Below are 19,830 nucleotides of genomic sequence, written 5' to 3'. Positions count from 1 at the left end.
TAAATTAACAAAAAGTCAAAACTAGTCCCTAAAATACAGTGATTAGTTTGGATTATTGCTAATTATGTACAAACTCTATAAATATAAGTGACATAAACCAAAAATCCTGTAAATTATTTTCTGTGGAATTTTTTCAATTAGCTTTCATAATGGATGTGAAAGCTCTCTTTTACATTCTTCTTTTATTGTTTACCATATCTTCAGCAGAAGATGTGCTGCTTAATGTAAAAGGGGTTACTAACATTGCTACCACAGATAATAATTTTATATGTGCAACTTTAGATTGGTGGCCTGAAAATAAATGTGATTATAACCAATGTCCATGGGGAAAAGCTGGCATTCTCAATCTGGTATAATTTCCATTAATTAAGATTCATCCATATTTTTATCTCATTGTATTTCTAATCCAAAGTTTATTTATGTACCTAATGTGTGATGCAATATTCTCAACATTTGCAGGACTTGGGTAACAGAATTCTATCAAATGCTGTCAAGGGTATTATTCTATTTTCTCAACCAAACCATAGACCAAAAGATAAAAGAATTATTATATTTTCTTGGGTTGCTTTGGTAGATTAGAAAATACTCCCTCTGGTCTCAAATGTAAGCAACTTTTCACTTTTTAGTTTTATTCAATAAATGATGCATGTAGTCTATATTATGGACCACATGCATCATTTATTGAATGAACCTAAAAAATGAAAAGTTGCTTACATTTGAGACTGGGGGGAGTATTTATCATGTAAAAAACAAAAATATAAGAAAATATTAAAATGCTATTTGATTCTTGTAAAATTTATAACTTTTGAGTTTGAAAAACTAATTAAAATATGTCACATGACTAGTATTACAATTTGGCAAGTTTATAGAATTTACAAACATATTGAAATTTCATAATTTTCATTCTCATTGGTGGAGGCAAGTTTACTATATGTAACAATTTATTTGTCTAATTGCTAACATTTTTTTTCCCAGCATTTAATCCTTTGAGAATCAGACTAGGAGGATCATTGCAAGATCAAATTATTTATCAATTTGGGTCTCACATAAAGCGTTGCCCTAATATGATCAAGATAGCTGGTGGTTTGTTTGGATTCAGTAAAGGCTGCCTTCCCCAAAATCGATGGGATCAAGTAAACGACTTTTTTAACAAAAATGGGTATTACCTTTGTATCCTTTTCTCAATATATGCATGTTAATATGTTATTGTACCAAAAAAACAATTTCTACCAAAAAAATATATGCATTTTTTTTATCAAAGTAATAAAATATAAAAGATAGGAGAGGCCTGAACCAATACAACAGAGATGCATAGACTAAAACCTATGAAAAGAGAAACTAGATCTATTCCAAGAAAGGAAAGGACCTAATGAAATAGGTGTCAAAGACAACCATTATACAGAAAACTAGTCAAATTATGTCTGTTCTTGGCCAAACAACAGCTAAAAGACTGCCCTCTCTGTGAAAATTTGAATAGAAGTATTGACATTCCTAGAAATTCTATGCAATTCGACCAACTATTCTGTATCTGCCAAGGCAGTTTTGAAGGTACCCTTTTGGGCTCGGGTCCTCATTCGGGCTGAGTTAAAGCTAGACGGCATCACTTTGTTCACCTGCTTCTTCTTCATTCTCTCTGTCTTAGTGCTCTCAAATAGGCTTGGATAGTCTTCCATCTCTAGCCTCTTATCATGGCTAATAGTGTCCTCTAACATCTCTTCTACTTCATCTACCTCATCCCTCAAAATTTGAAAAGAATTTGCACACTCTTTATCTTATTTGAATTTATTTAACGATATAATCACTTTCTTTTGAATTGTTTTGATGTGACATTCTTTTATTTTATTTTGCAGAGTGAAATTAACTTTTGGGCTAAATGCCCTAATTGGAAAGAATATTTCCAAGGTGGACAATAAGAGTTTTTTGGGAGATTGGAGACCAGCCAATGCCATAAGTCTCATGAAATACACAATTTCAAAAGGATACAAAATAGATTCATATGAATTAGGTAGCTACTAATCCTTTAATATTAAAAATGTAAACGTTAATTTTATAATTTTTTTTCCATGCAATATTGTTTATGTGGTTTAATCTAATTAATGTGTATTAGGGAATGAGCTATGTGGTGAAGGGATAGGTGCAAGAGTAGACAGTGTTCAATATGCTAAAGATATTACTAAGCTAAGATCTATAGTTAATAGATTATACCCAGATGTGACTACAAGACCAAAAGTGGTAGGCCCTGCTGGTTTCTATGATAGGGAATGGTTTGATACATTTTTACATAATGTTAGACCTGGTGTGGTTGATGGAGTCACTCATCACATTTATAACCTTGGTGCTGGTATGTATAGGTTTCAATATTAATATTTGTTTCTTTATACTTTCTCATTTGTATATAAAAAAAAATAAAAATACTACTTTACACTCTTTAAAAACTAGTTAATATTATTATGCTAGTCCCTCAAATAAAATTTTGATTAGATCCTTCATATGAAGTTGTTCCATGAAAATGAAGTTATATAAATTGAAAGGTCATTTAAAATAAAGGTTATATAAATTGTTAATTTCATAATGTAGGTATTATATATAATGAGTTAATCTTATTATTATTTTTTAGAAACAAAGGTTATATAAATTAAAAGGTCATTTAAAAATTAATATGATATAGAATTAAGGGTTAATATAATAGGCTTTTACCCCCTGCCATATAGGCGACATTTGGTTTACCCCTGTAAAAAAAGTTTGGAGATCTCCCCCTGTAATTTAAAGATTATTTGATTTTGGATCCTCAGTGCATATGATTGTGCATTTTCGCTCATGTAGTAGGGGTAAACCAAATTTCGCCTATATGGTAGGGGGTAAAAACCTATTAACCCATGAATTTCTGCATAATCATATGCAATGAGGGTCTAAAATCAAATAATCTTTAAATTATAAGAAATGATCGCCAATTTTTTTTTTACAGGGGTAAACCAAATGTCGCCTATATGACGAGGGTAAAAGCTCATTAACCCTAGAATTAATTAACATTTGCTAATATTTTTTACCGTTAAACATTTTGTTATTGTTTATATTCTACATCAAGTCCTTCTAAGAAAATTATCATAATGTAGGTGTTGATAAAGAACTCATCAATAGAGTTCAAGACCCTTATTTTTTAAGTCAAATTGGTCAAACTTTCAAAGATGTAGCAGTAACAGTCAGGCAATACACACCAAGGGCAGGAGCATGGGTTGGGGAAGCTGGTGGAGCTTATAATAGTGGTGGAAAAGATGTGTCACACACTTTTGTTAATGGCTTTTGGTTAGTCTAATATTCCATCAACATGCTACCATATTATTTTCAAAATTATTACCATTTACATGCTAATATACTTTTTATGAATTAATAACTAGGTACTTGGACCAACTAGGCATGACAGCAACCATGAACCATAAGGTTTATTGTAGACAAACTCTTATTGGAGGAAATTATGGTTTGCTAAACACCACATCTTTTATTCCTAACCCTGATTATTATGGGTGAGTCCATTACACACACAAAACCTATTAAAGTGATTTAAATTAAATTAATGTGTTTTTAATTTTTCCTTCTAATTAGCATGTCTTTTAATACAGAGCTCTTTTGTTTAATCGACTAATGGGACCCAAAGTGCTCTCTATTTCTCATGAAGCATCTCATTATTTGCGTACATATGCTCATTGTTCTAAGAATGGGGTAAGCTTATGCATATAAAAATTTCATTTTTAATACTTTTTTAGTTATAGGTTTTTTTAGAACAGGTGTAACACAAAGACTCCTCAGAAGATCACCCATCTTAATACTGCCCTCGTCCAAACACGTTTAACTGCGGAGTTCTTTTCAGTTTTACCTTTGATATGAATGAATCTCACTATTTTTATTATTCCATTCAGCCTGGTATCACTGTGCTGATCATCAACATGGCAAAAACCATTTTCAATCTTTCAATAATGAATGACATGAATAAACAAATGAGGGAAGAGTATCATTTGACACCAAAAGATGGAAACATTCAAAGTGATGTGGTGTTGTTGAATGGAACACCATTGATGCTTACTCGGTCATTGGACATTCCACTATTGAAACCAGTATTGGTTTCTTCATCTTCTCCAATCAAAGTGGATCCTCAATCCATAGTGTTTGTGCAACTCAAAGGCTTCAATGCACCGGCATGTGTGTAAACATAAATATTAATCACCCACTATACTAACCAGGTGTTTACCTTGATCTTTGGTAAACAACCGCTGATTTAAAATTAGTTATTTGCAAGATCGACCAGTAAATCTTTGAGATATATTGTGTTTGTTATTTTTCTAAAATTGATAAATGTTCTTAATGTTGTTATGAAAATGATGAAGATAACCGTCAAATTTAAAAAAGTTAAATTCGTCGAAGTTACTTCCAAAAAAAGGAATGTAAAATGCTCGAAAAGAACAAGTAAATTGCAAAGGAATTTAAAGAAACAAACTTAAATTGCATTGATTGAATGTAAATTGGTACACAGATTCGTACATTTTGATGTGTAACTCGTTTATCTCTAAATGCGGATAGTTTGAGTGTAAGTTTTTTATATGATTGAATTGTGACCTGTTTTTCCTATGAAAAACTGATATTTATTATAGAAAACTAACTACACATAAACATTCGAAACAATAACTGCTACTAACGGCTATGAACATATGTTGGCTTTGAAATTCAAATGACATTCCTTCAAAGCAACCGTTATTTGGCTTTATCTGTAACCAATTCTTCTTCGACGCCTTCTTGCCTGTCGAACTATAATCTTCGAAACAAAAAATCTTGCTAAGTCCATACTCTCGACCAAATAAAGATGTCGAATATATTAGCCTTTTCTTCAAAATCTAAATTCAAACTTCATTGACTGCATTTAATATAACCTGTTGAAAATGCATGCTAACACTAGGTGCCATGTATTTTAATTTTTTTATAATCTTTTAAGAACTTCATTTATTTTTGTCAAAAAAAGTACTTCATTTATTCTAAAATAATAAATTTATCTTGATCCTTAATTTTTATTTGAGTTATCTACTTTTGTACAATTTTTCGAGATTGGTTTGTCTTCGTAAGAAACACAAGTTCACTGACCTGATCCCTCTTTTTATTGGATTTAAGAGCTTCTAAAATTAAAAGAGTAAATCCTTATTTTCGTCTCTGAAAGGAACATTCGTTGTCAAACACTGGATCAATTAAAATTATTAAAAACTCCTCCTATGTTAATTTTGGTAGATAATTTAACCTTAAATGTTAACTATATGTTAGGTGTGTTCCTTCAAAAATAAAAACAATATCTTTTGTTTTTTTCTTTCACAAACCAAAATGATATATATTAACAACAACGGTACAATCCCCCGCACAAGGTGTGCTAAGGAAAAACACCGCTCAAAGTATACAACGTGTGATGATGTTTGGCATATTGACTAAGATATATTTTTGACTTTTTGGATTTATTTTTTTTCAACAAATTCCATAGTACATTAAAAATTTGATTGTATCGGAATAGGAGATCTTAAATTAATAGTTAAATTCTATCATTTATTACAATTATAATAACTATTACTCCCCCGGTCCTTATTATAAGAAACTTTTATTAGTTATGTAAGTGATGTATCTAGTCTATATTTACAACAAGATACATTAATTACTCAATGAATATAAAAAGTCAAAAGTTTCTTATAATAAGGACCGGAGGGAGTATTTATCAAAAGTGTTTGCGAAATAAGATATTTTTTTTTAGTTTTTATTACTCATAATAGTGAATATTGATTATTTTTACAATGAAATGTAAAAAATTTCATATAATTCTTTTACACAATAAAATGATGTTTTATCTTATGAAATGGTATTTTTGAAAATATAAACGTTGACAAATAACTCTATTTCATATAAAAATGATCCATAATTTGAGAATAATTTATTGAACGATTCTAGGAACGAAGAACAATTTTACGACTGAGAACAATTTATGCATCATCGAACAAGTTTGCAACTCAAAGAGTGGAAGTTTCAAAATTAGATGAATTAGAGCGATTTTGATTTCATGAAATTGTGCTTCTCGAGAGAAGATGAGCCTCAATATTTTTCATCTGAAAAAGAATTTGTTTATGATCAATATTAGTAATTATAAGAGTTTGGTTAATGTGTATTTTGTGTTTCTACTGCGGTTGGAAATGTTGTAATTCGGTTTCACAGTGCCCAACCATAAGAAAAAGTGATTTTTGGGTAAGTGAAACCGATTGTACACAAGATGAAACCGGTTGCACCTTGGTCTGGACAGGTGAAACCGGTTGCTCATCATTATGCAACCGGTTGCACTCTATGAAAAACATGAAATTGGTTGCACATCCCATGCAATCGATTGTTGTGTAACATTTTTGCCGAAAAAACCTTGTTTTTTAAAAGTGCAACTGATTGCTATAGTATTCCAATGCAGAGGCAAGCATAAGATAGTACATTACCTTGAGAGTAACACTAAGAATGTCAGAGATATGAATGAATAAATGTGGGTAGGTTACTGACTCGGAAAATAATTTTTATGCAAAGGCTGGATTAGTATTTCTTCAAACTAAGTATAAGTACAAGTTAAGTCGTGATCCTAGTGATTCCACGAATAGTTGGATGCGAGTATGTTCTGAATGGATGACCCACTTCCACGAGTTGGAAAAAGGAGTAAGTTTCGACTGGATGACACACACGACGACATGAGGAGCCCGATATTAGTTGATACAACATTAATTTTCACCGGTCATGCTATGAGAATGTGTCTGAGGTTACTCCACTCGGATTCATTATGTAAAATTAACATAATCTTGTTTGTTCAACGATAACTTAATAACTTATGTATATGAAAAATATGATATGATTATGACAGTATATAGTCACCGATCCTAGTATTCTTTAGATCGCTACGATATGCAAAACAGTAAACCCTAGACTGGGTTATGTACAGACAGATGGCGATCAAATGTTCTCCGAGATTACCTACAACCTAGAATAGGTGAAACTCACTGAGACATCTCGTCTCACCAAATCCCTTGATTTTATTTCACATAAACAAGTTGATCAAGGTGACGATGAGAGAAGAAACTGGATGATCGATATACAAGTTCATATCATGCTTCAGACGTACCATATGTTCCTTTGTATTTGTATACTAGTTAGTCACTATACAAGGTGTTCATATAAAATTCTTCTATTATGTATATTTGTTAAAATGTACGTATTTGTCTGATATATGAAAGCAAGAATTCGATGTAATTCATTCAGACGAAATTTGCTTATGTTGTAACTTTAATGTATCAAATACTAAGTTTAATGTGTATGTTAAATATTCTAGATAAATTTAGTATGGGAGCTACACTATCTTAGGAAGCTTAACGAATATGTCATAAACCAAAACTTCCTCATTTATGTTGTTTGAACTCTTCTAAGGTAAGTTCAAACACTACAAGAAATCTTGCATATTGCCAGGGAACAATGCCAGGAGCAATGCCAGGGATGCCCCTGGCAAAATGACTTTAGAAAAGGTGGGACCCGATTCTCATACTTTAATATAAGTATTCCCAATTCTACTTCATTTTCTCTTTCCCTTTCTCTTTCATCAGAAACACGATTTTCTTTTTCTTCTCCCAGACCACCGCACCGCTCTCCATTCACCACACCACCGCCGCCGCGACCACTATCACCTCCTTCTCCATCCATCACTGTTGCATCCTGCTCTGTTTTCGATGTTGATTCTTCAGTTTAAAGAGCTATCTGCATCTCTCTCCATAAACCCTAATTGTTGTAAATCGTAAGGTAACGTGAAATTGAATGTAATTTCCTTCAAATCTGATTCTGCTTTAATGATTACATGTTCTTTAGTTGATTGCCATGAGTTTTCCATCTGTTGTTGTTAAACCTAGTTGATTAGTTAGTACATATGTCTAGTTTGCTGTATGAAATGTTCTGTGAAATAGGCTATCAAAAAATTTATGAAAGTTTGTGTCTTTATGCTAAAATGGTGGTTGGAAAGTGATTTAGTGTGTAGTTTATTTCGTGAGTTTTGCATTTGATTTAACAATGTTATGTTTTTGTTTTAGTACCATGTTGTGTTTTTCAATGTTCTTGGTTTAGGAACAATAACAAGTGTTGTTTATTCAAAGCAGTTTGATGAAAAGCCTCTTTTTCCTTTGCAGTGAATCAAAGACTGTTGTTTTAGGTAGAAAAGAGGGTTTTCTTACGCCATGAATTTTTTTCGGAGGTAGATTGTTAATTCAATCAAAAGGGTACGATCGTTTTAAATTGCGGTTGAAGCTATGCTGCAAACTTTTATATTGCAGTAAAAATGATGTCGATGATGCGGCCCGCTATTAAGTTGCGGACTGCAATTTAGAACTATCTTTGATCTATCCTTTTTTTTATAAAATAATGGAAGATTGTACTAAGTATTAAAGTTCCCTTCGAATTGATTATGCAGGGGAAATTGAAGCATATCACCAAAATGCTTGAGAATGTTGCCGAATAGAAAGTGAAAGCTGAAGAAATAGCAACAGTTAAGGTTGGTTTTGAGAGGCCTAATGGTGTCAGTGATAGCAAACCAAGTCTTATTGGTTCTGCAAATAATGGAAATAGCACTGCTCCTGCTAGCAAGTAAGTAGGGTGGTGTGAATTGGCATTAGAGTTTACCGCAAGGTTTTAAATTTAGGACATGTTACGATTTTTGATACTACGAGTCAAATGATGTTGATGCAGCCTGAAATCGCTGTTACTTACAAACGCGGCGATATCAAAAGCCATGATGTTGCAGCTCAGATTGCGGTCAAATAATTGCAGCTCAACTCGATGTTTGAATGCTAAGTGTTATCGTTTCTCTTTTTAGTAACCAATTGGTTGTGGTGAAGTTCGTTTTGATTCTAATTTGAGGTGTTTGTTTATTTTTGTTGATTTTTAGGTCTGAGTTCAGAGAGACTTTCAAGAAGGAAAGTCATAGCAATAAATTTGTTAAGTTGGTGAGTTTTGTTATCTAGTGTTATTCTTCTTAATTATGGTTATAAAATTTGAATGATGATTCAAGTTTTCTTATGCTATTTTCTTTGAATTTTGATTTGGTTGGCAAAGTCAGTGGATGGAAAGTGAATCTGATGCTATTAGTAATTCACGTTTGTTTCACTGAAGAGAGTTCTTCGAAATACTTATTCATGTTTTGATTTTAATATAGATTTGTGATTATGTGTTTTTCACTGAAGAGAGTTCTTCGAAATACTTATTCTTATTGTCATGTTAATTTAAAATCATATTTCTTATCTGAACTTCATCTGAGTTCCAGGCTTGTCCAATACTGGAGATAGTAATTGATATGGTCATCTAAACTTTGTAGCTTTTATTGTCGTTATTAGTATCATGGTCATTGGTGCATGTAGGTAACAAATTTATAATTTCTTGTATGCTAACAACTTTCTTATTCCTTGTATGCTATATTCTGAATACATTATAACAGGGCTAGAAATCATTGAAGTGGCAATTTGTTATGAAAATGAGATTTGTTCCTATCTGTTTTTGCTATGTAACTTGGAGCTGGCATTTTTAATGTAGCATGATGCTAAAAATCACTAGACGTGTTATAGCATTCTATATTGTTGTTACTTGGTTTTTTGTCTCTGCTATAGCATGTGTGTGGGGGCTAATGTGTTCTGATTATGCAGGATTTTCGTTTTATGTAAGGCTTGGTGTGGGATTTATATCTGCTTGATGAACACAGACAAGGGCTCATAGTACCAACAACATATACACGCTAATATAATTGGTGGGCAAAGTTCCAGGCTTGAGTGCATCTGGGTGTGTGTAGTATATTCTTCCAAGTAACTTGGTAACATTTGGTATGCAGAAAAGGTCATATGCATCTGTGCAGAATCCCATACCAGCAATTATGATGGCTGTGAAAAGGTACCATTGTGTTTTGGCTGCATGAAGAGAAGTTAGAACTCCTAGCTGTTCATGAGCCAAGGTAGATTTTGAAGGTGGAGTGACCAATTGAGTCTTTGGTTATAGTGTGCTCCAAACACTAGTGGTGACTATGTTCTGGTAGAAGAAGGAACAACTATTAGAAATCCAAACACCAATTAGTGGTGACTATAATTTATATACACATTGTATTATTGCAATTTTGTCCGACTATCATTTTCCTGTTTAAATTTTTAAGTTTTTAGCACTTTCATGCTACGTATATATGCAGAGGAATAGTCATGAGCAATTTTGTATTGAAGGATAATTTATAAATGTTCCACAACTTTAAAATTATTTTAATTATTAAATTTTAATATTTTGATTTTTAAACAATTAATTTTTTTTTTTAATAAATCGTACACATTTTGCCAGGGGTTATCCCTTGGCAATGTTCCTGGCATGGTTTGAAAATGATTGATGTGATGCTGACAAAGTCTGCAAAAGCCTGCAAATTTGCCAGGAGCTAAAGCCCTGGCAAATTCATTTGCGACGAGCAGATTTGCTGGTGATTCTGCTCCTGGCAAACGTCCAATTGCCAAGGCTTTTAGCATTTTGCCAGGGCTTCTGCCCCTGGCAAAATGCAACATTTCTTGTAGTGAAATAAGTTGTAAATGAACTCTTCTAAATGTACCTTCTATATGGGATGAAAATGGAGACTGAAAACAAGAAGGTTAAAAATCGATTAGTTTCGATAGACTTCGGGTGCGTTTGTTTCAGTTTAAAAAAAAATAAATAGATTTTGTGTCAAAAGAATCTAGATGGCAAAACATCAAACCCCCTAGTTGGGATCCATCAAGTGAAGGTGGTGAAACACTTGTCACGAAATAAAGATGCTTGTAATATTATTAATATATATTACATGGAAAGCTTCTACCAACTTTGTCTGCTATAGAGCAAAAACCTTCTTTTTTCAACCTTTGGTGGATGAGATTAAGTTGAAGCTAGCTCATGGAAAGCTTCTATTTTACCTACAGAAGACAAAGTGCAGCTGGGCAAGAGTGTTGTTAACATCATGCTCACTTATTTTATATTAGCCAATCTAAATGGATCATGACTCATCTATTTTTCATGAGCCAATCAAAATTGATCATATCATGATTTTTTTCCTATATATAGATAATTTGTTTTTCATTATTTTCATCTACATCTTCCTCCCATAAAAAATCATCGCTTTCAACCCATTCTCTTTTCCTTTATTTGTTTTTTTTTTTTTTATTGTTTTGTTGTTTGTTTAACATTTCTTATTCTTATGTTACTTTTTATTGTGATTTCTTTTATTTCTGTTTTCTTATTCATATTGTTCTCTTGCATTTAAGCATTTTCCGGACGGAGCGATGAAGGAAACAGGTAGAAAGGAGGGGGAAAGGGGATAGATCAAATGAGACTCAAAGAAGATTCATCTTGCGATGAGGGGAAATCTTGGAGCGAAGGAGAGGGTTCATTGAGCGATTAGGGTTCCCCCGAACAATCTTCTCATACCCATATGATGTTTATTTATAAAATTGTACTACAATATGTTTGTTTATAAAAATGTACTACAATGTTATTTCTTTCTAATATAAAATATATTTGAACATATATTAAAACATAAGGCACCTGTGTCGCACAGGTTGGCGGTCTAGTATGATGAGTTTAAATAAATGCTTATGTTATAAGATAAAGGTTAAATTGCATTTTTGATCCCTTAACTATTTAGGTAGTATCGCTTTGGTCCCTTAACTAAAATTCGATTTATTTTGACCCCTTAACTTCTCTCCGTTACACATTTTGGTCCTTTCCGTTAGTTTTAATTCAAAAACTTTAGGTTTTCTTCATTCTCTTTTGGAATTTTTCTGGGATTCTTGTTGTTGAAGGTTGATGGAGATGATATGAAGATCAAAAAGAGGAGAAGAAGATGAAGAAAACCTAACGTTTTTGAATTAAAACTAACGGAAATGACCAAAATGTGTACCAGAGAGAAGTTAAGGTATTTAAGCCATCAAATTTTAATTAAGGGACCAAAGTGATACTACCTAAATAGTTAAGGGACCAAAAATGCAATTTAGCCTAAGATAAACCTAAATAAACTTTGGAATGGTCCCAAAATGTAAAGCAGCTTTTTATATATGATTATGCATTCGTTTGGTTGCCCGGTGAAAGCAATACAAAGCGCGTTTCACCTGTCAAAAGCAATTTCAAAGTGTTTGGTTCACCAGCAACACTATACCGCCATGGTACGTTTGCTTTTCCATAATCGATTTTTATAGAAGCTGCTTTCCCTAGCTTCTCAGAATCGAGTCTCTTTACCGTGAAACTATATACCCCCATTTGTCTCTTTTACCCTTGAATCTCATCACTTTCTTTCACATATCTTTTTAAATTTGACAAATCCCTACCGCTACATGAGAAATTCGTTGCTTCATCTCACTGATTGTTGTATGTGTGCTATTTTTATTGCTACGAAGTTGTTTTTTTCCAGAAAATAAGCATAAGGTTGAAGAAGACATTGTTGATGGAAGAAACTGTGTTATCGCGACTCTGTTTGTTTCCTAGCTACATGGAAACCTATCAATATCCTTTTTTAATTGCTCTACGACCTCAGCCGCTTGGAGCCCAATAAATTTTACATTTTATAAAATAATAAAATAACTAGTAGTTTCTTAATAATCTTTTTCGTAGAATTTGTCAAAAAAAAAATCTTTTTCGTAGAAAGTTTTTTTTAATAATTTTTAAACAATTGTATTAAACTTAAACAATTAACTAAAAAATGAAAATGCTCTAAAAAAACCTAAAATTGGAAATCATTTTTGTAGAAAAAATAAATGAAATTTGTTTTAAATGTACATATAGGAAAAACCCATTTTGGTCATTTTCATAACTAAAAGCAATTTTGACACAAAATATCCAAACAATATTTTTCATATGAATCACTTCTATCATAAAAGTATCCAAACAAAAATCACTTTTCATCCAACTCACTTTTATTCATAATCAATTATGTAAAATCAATTCTACCAAAATCAATTCTCGTCACCGCATAACCAAACACACACTATATATTGCATAAAGTTCATCCTTGCAAATAAATTTTTTAAATTTATTTTTATCTTCAAGACATAATGGAAAGAGTGGTTTTCCCATCCTTATTTTTATCCTCAAGACATAATGGAAAGACTACGTAGTTTTGACATAGCACTCAACTAGTGATTCTTCGATTCTTCACCATAGATATATGGATTAAAAGTATTGGTCGAGAAGATCAATTACAATGTATAAAGTTAAGTCTGCAACGAAGAAAAGAATACCTATATCTTTCTCCAAAAGGCACAAGAGATCCAAACCAGTTACCTATGCAAAGTATATTCAACCTTGCTTGTTCTCCTCCATATGATGGCCCCACAAATAACAAACCCAAACAACGTTTCCTTTCCAAGGTTTCTTCTATTTCAAATAAAGCACATGCAAGTGGCTAATGGATGATGACAAAACATATAAGTGATATAGAAGAAAAACCTGAGAATAAACCCTACCAGTAGAATGGAGAATTTATGGACTCAGATGAGGTTAGTTGTTCTGAATTTTCTTTCCACGCATCTTATTGGATGGTAAAAAATGCATTGCAAATGCATGCCAGACACATATCTAACTTGTTGTTACAATATTTACCATGATAATGGTGGCAACAAGATTGGAAAAGCTAGTTTTTCAAGGCTAGTTTGCAATAAGTTGAATATTGAATATGAATCCATGTTTGATCAACAAGAATGGAATCTCTCCATTGAAAATCTCATGTTTTCTCTACATGAAGTAAATTTTAGTTCAATAGATATATTTTTGTAAGCTATACAAAATTAGAACTAAAGATGCTCATAATATTCATTGGTTTACAAACTTTACATGAACAATTTTGTTAGGGTACAACTTACTGGTACGGAGGAGAACAAATCTGATCTTGGCGCCACAAGGGATAGGAAAATACCTATACAGAAGAACCAGTCTTTCAAAGGTGATATTTGGTTATCTGTTGTTAGAACTAGAGTGTTATAATTAGATGTAGAATTATTGCTGAGTCTATTTTGTAATTTCAAGAGTTTGTGAACCATTAAGCATAATAAAGAGGAAAAGAAAACGAGAGAAACAAAAACTTAAAAAATGTAGACTTAGCTTATTAAATTATTGAAACCAGATACAGTCGAGAAAAACTTGGGATACATTTGAATATGACATACTTTATACAAACTGTGTCGACCATGTTCAGCAGAGAAGAAGAAGGGCCAGAATTGGTTGCAAAAACAGCTTTCAAGTAAAACAGGCCGTGATTACGACTACATAGAAATGGTGCATGCTGCAGCAGTAGCTGCTGCTGCATTATCAATTAATTTGCAAGAGACATTTGAGCAGAAGAGTGAGACCCCGGAGGCCTCATCGGCCAAGGTCAAAAGCAACATGGACAGCACAAAATCTTCAAAGTCCCTTCTCAGTAGTGCATCCAAGCGATTATCAGGTAAAGTTGAGCACATAGCAGTCCATTTATGAATCATAATTATCATTATTCTTAAGTAAAAAAACAAAAAAAATCAAGTTTATTAAACTTAGTCTGCATCATGTTTAGGTTCATTTAGATCTAAAGATGACCAGGGTGACAAGGTGTCAACATCCTCGGTTATAGAAGAAAAGAAACCGGAAAAAGCCATTACTCCTGCACCATCAATGAAAAAGACTTCGACTTTCACTGGAAAAAAAACTAACAGCACGGTACCAAATGCTCCTCCTCCACCCCCGCCACCGCCACCACCAATTAGGAAGACTTCAGAGAAACCTGGCCCTCTAAGACAGACTACAACAGGATCAAACAATGGGGAGACAAATGCAGATGATGAATGGGAGAGAACTGAGCTCGAGAAGATCAAACAAAGGTACTTGGAAGTAGGATTACATTGAATCTGTAACAAAGAAAACAGTCTCAAACAGAACTAGAATAAATAATATCATCTCTTGAATCAAGCATTACGTTCAGTTTATATATTAATGAAAAACATTCTCAGGTATGAGAAGTTGAAAGTGTTGATAGATTCCTGGGAAGACAAGAAGAGGATGAAAGCAAAACGCAAGCTAATGAAGCAAGAGGTTTTTCTCAGACACTCTTTATTAGGTTTAATAGATCTTATGCATTTAATCTTTCTTTAAGCATGTCATGAAATGCTTCCTTAGGTAAAATCAGATAATGTTCTAGGTCTTGTTAAATTTGTGTCTTATTCATAACTTTTTCACAGTTCAAAACATGAGAGTAGATGGTGCTATGTGCAAAACAATTAGCTGTCTAGTATGAACAATAAGTCTGGAATGATAAAAGAAACTAGAAAGGCCGGGTATAAAATGTAGTGGGAGATGAAATTTAAAGACTAATAGTAAACTTCTAAATTGCAGAGTGAAATTGAACGGAGAAGGTTAAAAGCTTTGGAGAAATTTCAAAATAAGATGAAGTATGTAAATCTAGTTGCAGACGGCGCGAGAGCCAAGGCTGAGGAAAGCCGAAAAAATGAAGAGCTGCAAGCAAAAGGGAAGGGAAGTACAATTCGAACAACATGCAAACTGCCACGGATGTATTTCTGCTTCTGAGATCACTAATTGCCAAACATCAAGGAGTTTGAGAGGCAAAGATCTAAGTGCTTGTACATAGTTCTATCTATAGCTCTTACTCATCATTTATGCTCAAACAATACATGATGCTGTAAAAATTGTAAAAACAGAACTGTAAGCTTCAACAAATACACGAGCTACTTCTTGAGTAAACCAGTTTACCTTTCCTTGTTTTCGGATTTAGTTTTGGTAGCACAGTTCGACTGTCAACTTCATTTTCCGGATAAATATTTTATTAACAATATTATAAAGTTAGTAATCGATAAATTTTGTATCAGATCAAAACTGAGTAAGACACCTATGAACCATAGTTTTGAGAGTGGTAAATTTGTAACAAAATAGCAGTGCAGATATTTTCTTACTTAAAAACCAATTTGTAACAAAATAAACTTAAAAGCTAGCATGTTAAAAACATGTGTCTTAAAGGACCGCAAACGGTATTTGACCTAAAAAATCTATATACAAGTGATTATCTACTATAAACAATTTGTTAAGAGACAAAATATAGTTAAGAGACAAACAAGAGTTAGTCTCATGAGTATATCTGGTTTTCGACAAACCAGACTGTTCAAACAACAAATTACTTCAAACAATTTGTATATCTTTGAACATATTATGTGTTAAGACAGACTATTAGGTAAAGAAAGGAAAAACAAGATCCATTTGGAGCTCCTATGGCTGGATCGGTTAAATTAAATGCAACCGAGGTGGTAGTGAGTCGGGATGTGGAGGAGTTTTCCGTGGTAATGAAGGAGGGTAGCTTGGAGATTTTACCAAAAGAATTGGTCTTTGTAGTGCTCACACAACATAGATTTGGGGTATTTGTAAAGGTTTGAAGTTTGTTAAGGCGTGTGGTTTTTACAGCATTGAGTTGTGTGTGGACTCTAAAGCCGTTATTCATGTAACTCATAGTATTCAAAGTAAAGATCATGTTCACGGGAGCTTTTGGAGACTACTGCAAAATAGTGTGCAATTAAATCAGCTGGATATTGATAGGAGAAAATGTGTTATTATTCACAGGAGTTTGTTCGCAAATCTAAGCTTTTAATTTGTTAGCGACTTTAGATTTATGTTGTATCGATGTACTTTATTAATTTGAATGAATGAATATTGTTTATTTTTGTCAAAAAAAAAAAGCTTATGTTATAAGATAAACTTTGGAATGCGCCCAAAATCTAAAACAGCTTTTTATATCCTTGCAAATATATGTTCTCTAATATCTATTTTTAAAATATATTTTATCTTCAAGACATAATGGAAAGAGTGGTGTTCCCATCCTTATTCTAGGTTGTTTTGACATAGCACTCAACCAAATATTCTTCAATTCTTCACCATAGATATATGGATTAAAAGTATTGGTCGAGAAGATCAACTAAAATATATACTATACTTAAAATTAAGTCTGCAACGAAGAAAAGAATACCTATATCTTTCTCCAAAAGGCACAAGAGATCCAAACCAGTGACCATATGCAAAGTATATTTGACCTTGCTTGTTCTCCTCCATATGATGGCCCCACAAATAACAAACCCATATAAGTGATAGAAGGAAAACCTGAGAATAAAACCCTCCCAGTAGAATGGAGAATTTTATGAACTCAAATGAGGTTAGTTACTCTGAATTTTCTTCTCACACATCTTATTGGATGGTAAACATGTATTGCAAATATATTGCAGTCATATATATCTTGCTTATTGTTACAATATTTACCATGTAAATGGTGGTAACAAGATTGAAAAAGCTAGTTTTTCAACGTTATTTTGCAATAAATTAAATATTGAATATGAAAACTATTGAGAACCCTTGTTTGATCAGAATCTCACCATTGAAAATCTCATGTTTTCTCTGTTGAACCGATCACCAATACGAAGGGGAATCTCCATCATTCAAACATCATTATAAAATCCTCAACACCCTTTTCTTTTAAGGGTCTTGATTTTACAGGACCATATTGTCCCTGAAGGGAACCCTTCCCCCTAATCAATAGGATTATGTTACATAAAAACATCTATGTTTCTCTTCTAATTCCTTCCTTTGTGATTTTTTTTTTTACATGTATTAATAATAATATCTACATCAAGTAAATATTTGTTCAACAGATATTTGTGTAAGCTATATAAAAATAAAACTTTGTGGTTTACAAACTTTACATGAACAATTCTGTTAGGGTACAACTTACTGGTAAGGAGGAGAACAAAGCTGATTTTGGTGCCACAAGGGATCGGAAAATACCTATGCAGAAAACTCAGTCTTTCAAAGGTAATGTTTGGTTACCTTTTTCCCCTTACCTTCATTTCTCTCATTGGTGGTTTCCGAACCAATATATAATGGGGAATGCTATTGGGAATGAAGTCTTGCAAAGCTAATCTCTCTTTCACTTCTCTCTTGTAGGGTATGCTTAATGTTTGTGTGATAACTAGATGTAGTATTTACCATGAAAATTATTCTATTTCATAATTTTGCTAATTTGTCAAGCATTTACCATAAAAATGAGGAAAAGAAACAGAAAGAAACAAAGATAAAAAAAAAAAAAAACTTATGCCATGCATGCATGGTTATTGAAGAGTTTTAGAAATGAAGTCTAGACAATTACACATAAGAGCATGCGATCAGCAGCCTAGTCAGTTCAGAAAAACGAGGGATAAAATTTCATTTGACCTCGTGTAAAAACTGTCTTGACCATTTTCAGCAGAGAAGAAAAAGGGCCAGAGTTGGTTACAAAAACAGCTTTCAAGTAAAACAGGTCGTGATTGCGACTACATAGATATGGTGCATGGTGCAGCAGTAGCTGCTGCTGCATTCTCAATTAATTTGCAATAGACCTCTGAGCAGAAGAGTGAGACCCCGGAGGCCTCATTGGCCAAGGTCAAAAGCAAGGTAGACAGCTCAAAATCTTCAAAGTCCCTTCTCAGTAGTATATCCAAGCGATTATCAGGTAAAGATGAGCACATACCACTCCATTTATGAATCATAATTACCATTACTCTTTAAGTAAAAAAACAAAAACAAAATCAAGTTTATTAAACTTTGTCTGCATCATGTTTAGGTTCTTTTAGATCTAAAGATGACCAAGTTGTAGAAGAAAAGAAACCGGAAAAGGCCATTACCCCTGCAAGGAAACCTGACCCTCAAAGAGAGACTACAACAGGATCAAACAATGGGGAGACAAGTGCAGATGTATGGGAGAAAACTGTGATCGACAAGATCAAATAATGGGCAGATAAACAGGAGAGAACTGAGCCCGACAAGATCAACCAAAGGTACTTGGAAGCAGGATTACATTGAATTTCTAACAAAGAAAACACTCTCAAACATAACTAGAATAAATATTATCATCTCTAGAATCAAGCATTACATGCAGTTTATATACTAATGAAAAATATTGTCAGGTATGAGAAGTCTAAAGAGTTGATAGATTCCTGGGAAGACAAGAAGAAGATAAAAGCCAAACGCGAGCTAATGAAGCAACAGGTTTCTCTCAGACACTCTTTATTAGGTTTCATAGATCTAATTCATTTTTGCTTTCTTTAAGCAGGTCATGAAATGCTTCCTTACCTAAAATTAGATAATGTTCTAGGTCTTGTTAAATTTGTGCCTTATTCATAACTTTTTCAAAGTTAAAAAACATGAGTAGATGCTATCTGTAAAACAATTAGCAGTCTAGTATGAACAATAAGTCTGAAATGATAAAAAAAAAAAAAAAAAACTAGAGGCTGGGTAAAAAATGTGGTGGGAGATGAAAAGTTGAACTTTAATTTAAAAACTAATTGCAAACTTCTAAATTGCAGAGTGAACTTGAAAGGGGAAGGAAGAAATCTTTGGAGAAGTATGTAAATCTAGTTGCAGACGGAGCGATAGCCAAGGCTGAGGAAAGCCGAAAAAAATTGCAGAGTGAACTTGAACGGGGAAGTAAGAAATCTTCGGAGAAATTTCAAAAAAAGATGAAGTATGTAAATATAGTTGCAGACAGAGCGAGAGCCAAGGCTAAGGAATGCCGCCCAAAAAAAGAAAAGTTACAAGTAAAAGGGAAGGCAAGTACAATTCCAAGTGCGGAGTTACTTGAAGAGTTAATTGACAAATATCCAGTAGTTTTAGAAGCAAAGATCTAAGTGGTTGTACATAGTTCTATCAATAGCTCTTAGTCATCATTAATACTAAAACAATAAATGATGCTATAAAAAAAAAAAA

The 19,830-nt window shown here is 32.9% G+C and overlaps 2 protein-coding genes and 2 long non-coding RNA genes across 9 annotated transcripts; all 4 read left to right on the top strand.

Annotated features, from left to right (window-relative positions):
• Positions 1–133: 133 nt before the first annotated feature.
• Positions 134–4,291, top strand: LOC11413278 (heparanase-like protein 2). Its single transcript, XM_003613964.4, has 9 exons — positions 134–350; positions 460–496; positions 976–1,159; positions 1,851–2,005; positions 2,108–2,341; positions 3,114–3,303; positions 3,396–3,521; positions 3,618–3,717; positions 3,915–4,291. Exons 1-9 carry the CDS (start codon positions 150–152, stop codon positions 4,200–4,202), a joined length of 1,515 nt encoding a protein of 504 aa, XP_003614012.2. The 5' UTR covers positions 134–149; the 3' UTR covers positions 4,203–4,291.
• Positions 4,292–7,607: 3,316 nt separating this feature from the next.
• Positions 7,608–10,320, top strand: LOC25494657 (uncharacterized). 3 transcript variants are annotated; one of them, XR_003012537.2, is made up of 5 exons: positions 7,608–7,836; positions 8,217–8,306; positions 8,498–8,670; positions 8,773–9,029; positions 9,723–10,320. It is a non-coding gene; the product is annotated as an uncharacterized lncRNA (long non-coding RNA). The 3 variants fall into 3 exon arrangements; XR_003012536.2 differs by having other exon boundaries at positions 7,610–7,836; positions 8,217–8,281; XR_003012538.2 differs by lacking the exon at positions 8,217–8,306 and having other exon boundaries at positions 7,610–7,836.
• Positions 10,321–13,179: 2,859 nt separating this feature from the next.
• Positions 13,180–15,817, top strand: LOC11415002 (remorin). 3 transcript variants are annotated; one of them, XM_039834129.1, is made up of 6 exons: positions 13,180–13,565; positions 13,917–14,008; positions 14,267–14,506; positions 14,615–14,918; positions 15,048–15,129; positions 15,430–15,817. In XM_039834129.1, exons 1-6 carry the CDS (start codon positions 13,540–13,542, stop codon positions 15,619–15,621), a joined length of 936 nt encoding a protein of 311 aa, XP_039690063.1. In that variant the 5' UTR covers positions 13,180–13,539; the 3' UTR covers positions 15,622–15,817. The 3 variants fall into 3 exon arrangements, with proteins under 3 accessions (XP_039690063.1, XP_003614009.2, XP_003614010.2); XM_003613961.4 differs by having other exon boundaries at positions 13,181–13,565; positions 14,264–14,506; XM_003613962.4 differs by having other exon boundaries at positions 13,182–13,565; positions 14,261–14,506.
• Positions 15,818–17,141: 1,324 nt separating this feature from the next.
• LOC25494656 (uncharacterized) lies at positions 17,142–19,729 on the top strand. 2 transcript variants are annotated; one of them, XR_003012483.2, is made up of 6 exons: positions 17,142–17,248; positions 17,810–17,901; positions 18,332–18,577; positions 18,689–18,902; positions 19,032–19,113; positions 19,431–19,729. It is a non-coding gene; the product is annotated as an uncharacterized lncRNA (long non-coding RNA). The 2 variants fall into 2 exon arrangements; XR_003012484.2 differs by having other exon boundaries at positions 17,143–17,248; positions 18,335–18,577.
• Positions 19,730–19,830: the final 101 nt, after the last annotated feature.

This window comes from Medicago truncatula, chromosome 5 (genome assembly GCF_003473485.1).
Source record: "Medicago truncatula cultivar Jemalong A17 chromosome 5, MtrunA17r5.0-ANR, whole genome shotgun sequence".
NCBI classification, from domain to species: domain Eukaryota; kingdom Viridiplantae; phylum Streptophyta; class Magnoliopsida; order Fabales; family Fabaceae; genus Medicago; species Medicago truncatula.
Note: the sequence above shows the minus strand (reverse complement) of the source record. Positions and strands in the feature narration are given on the sequence as shown.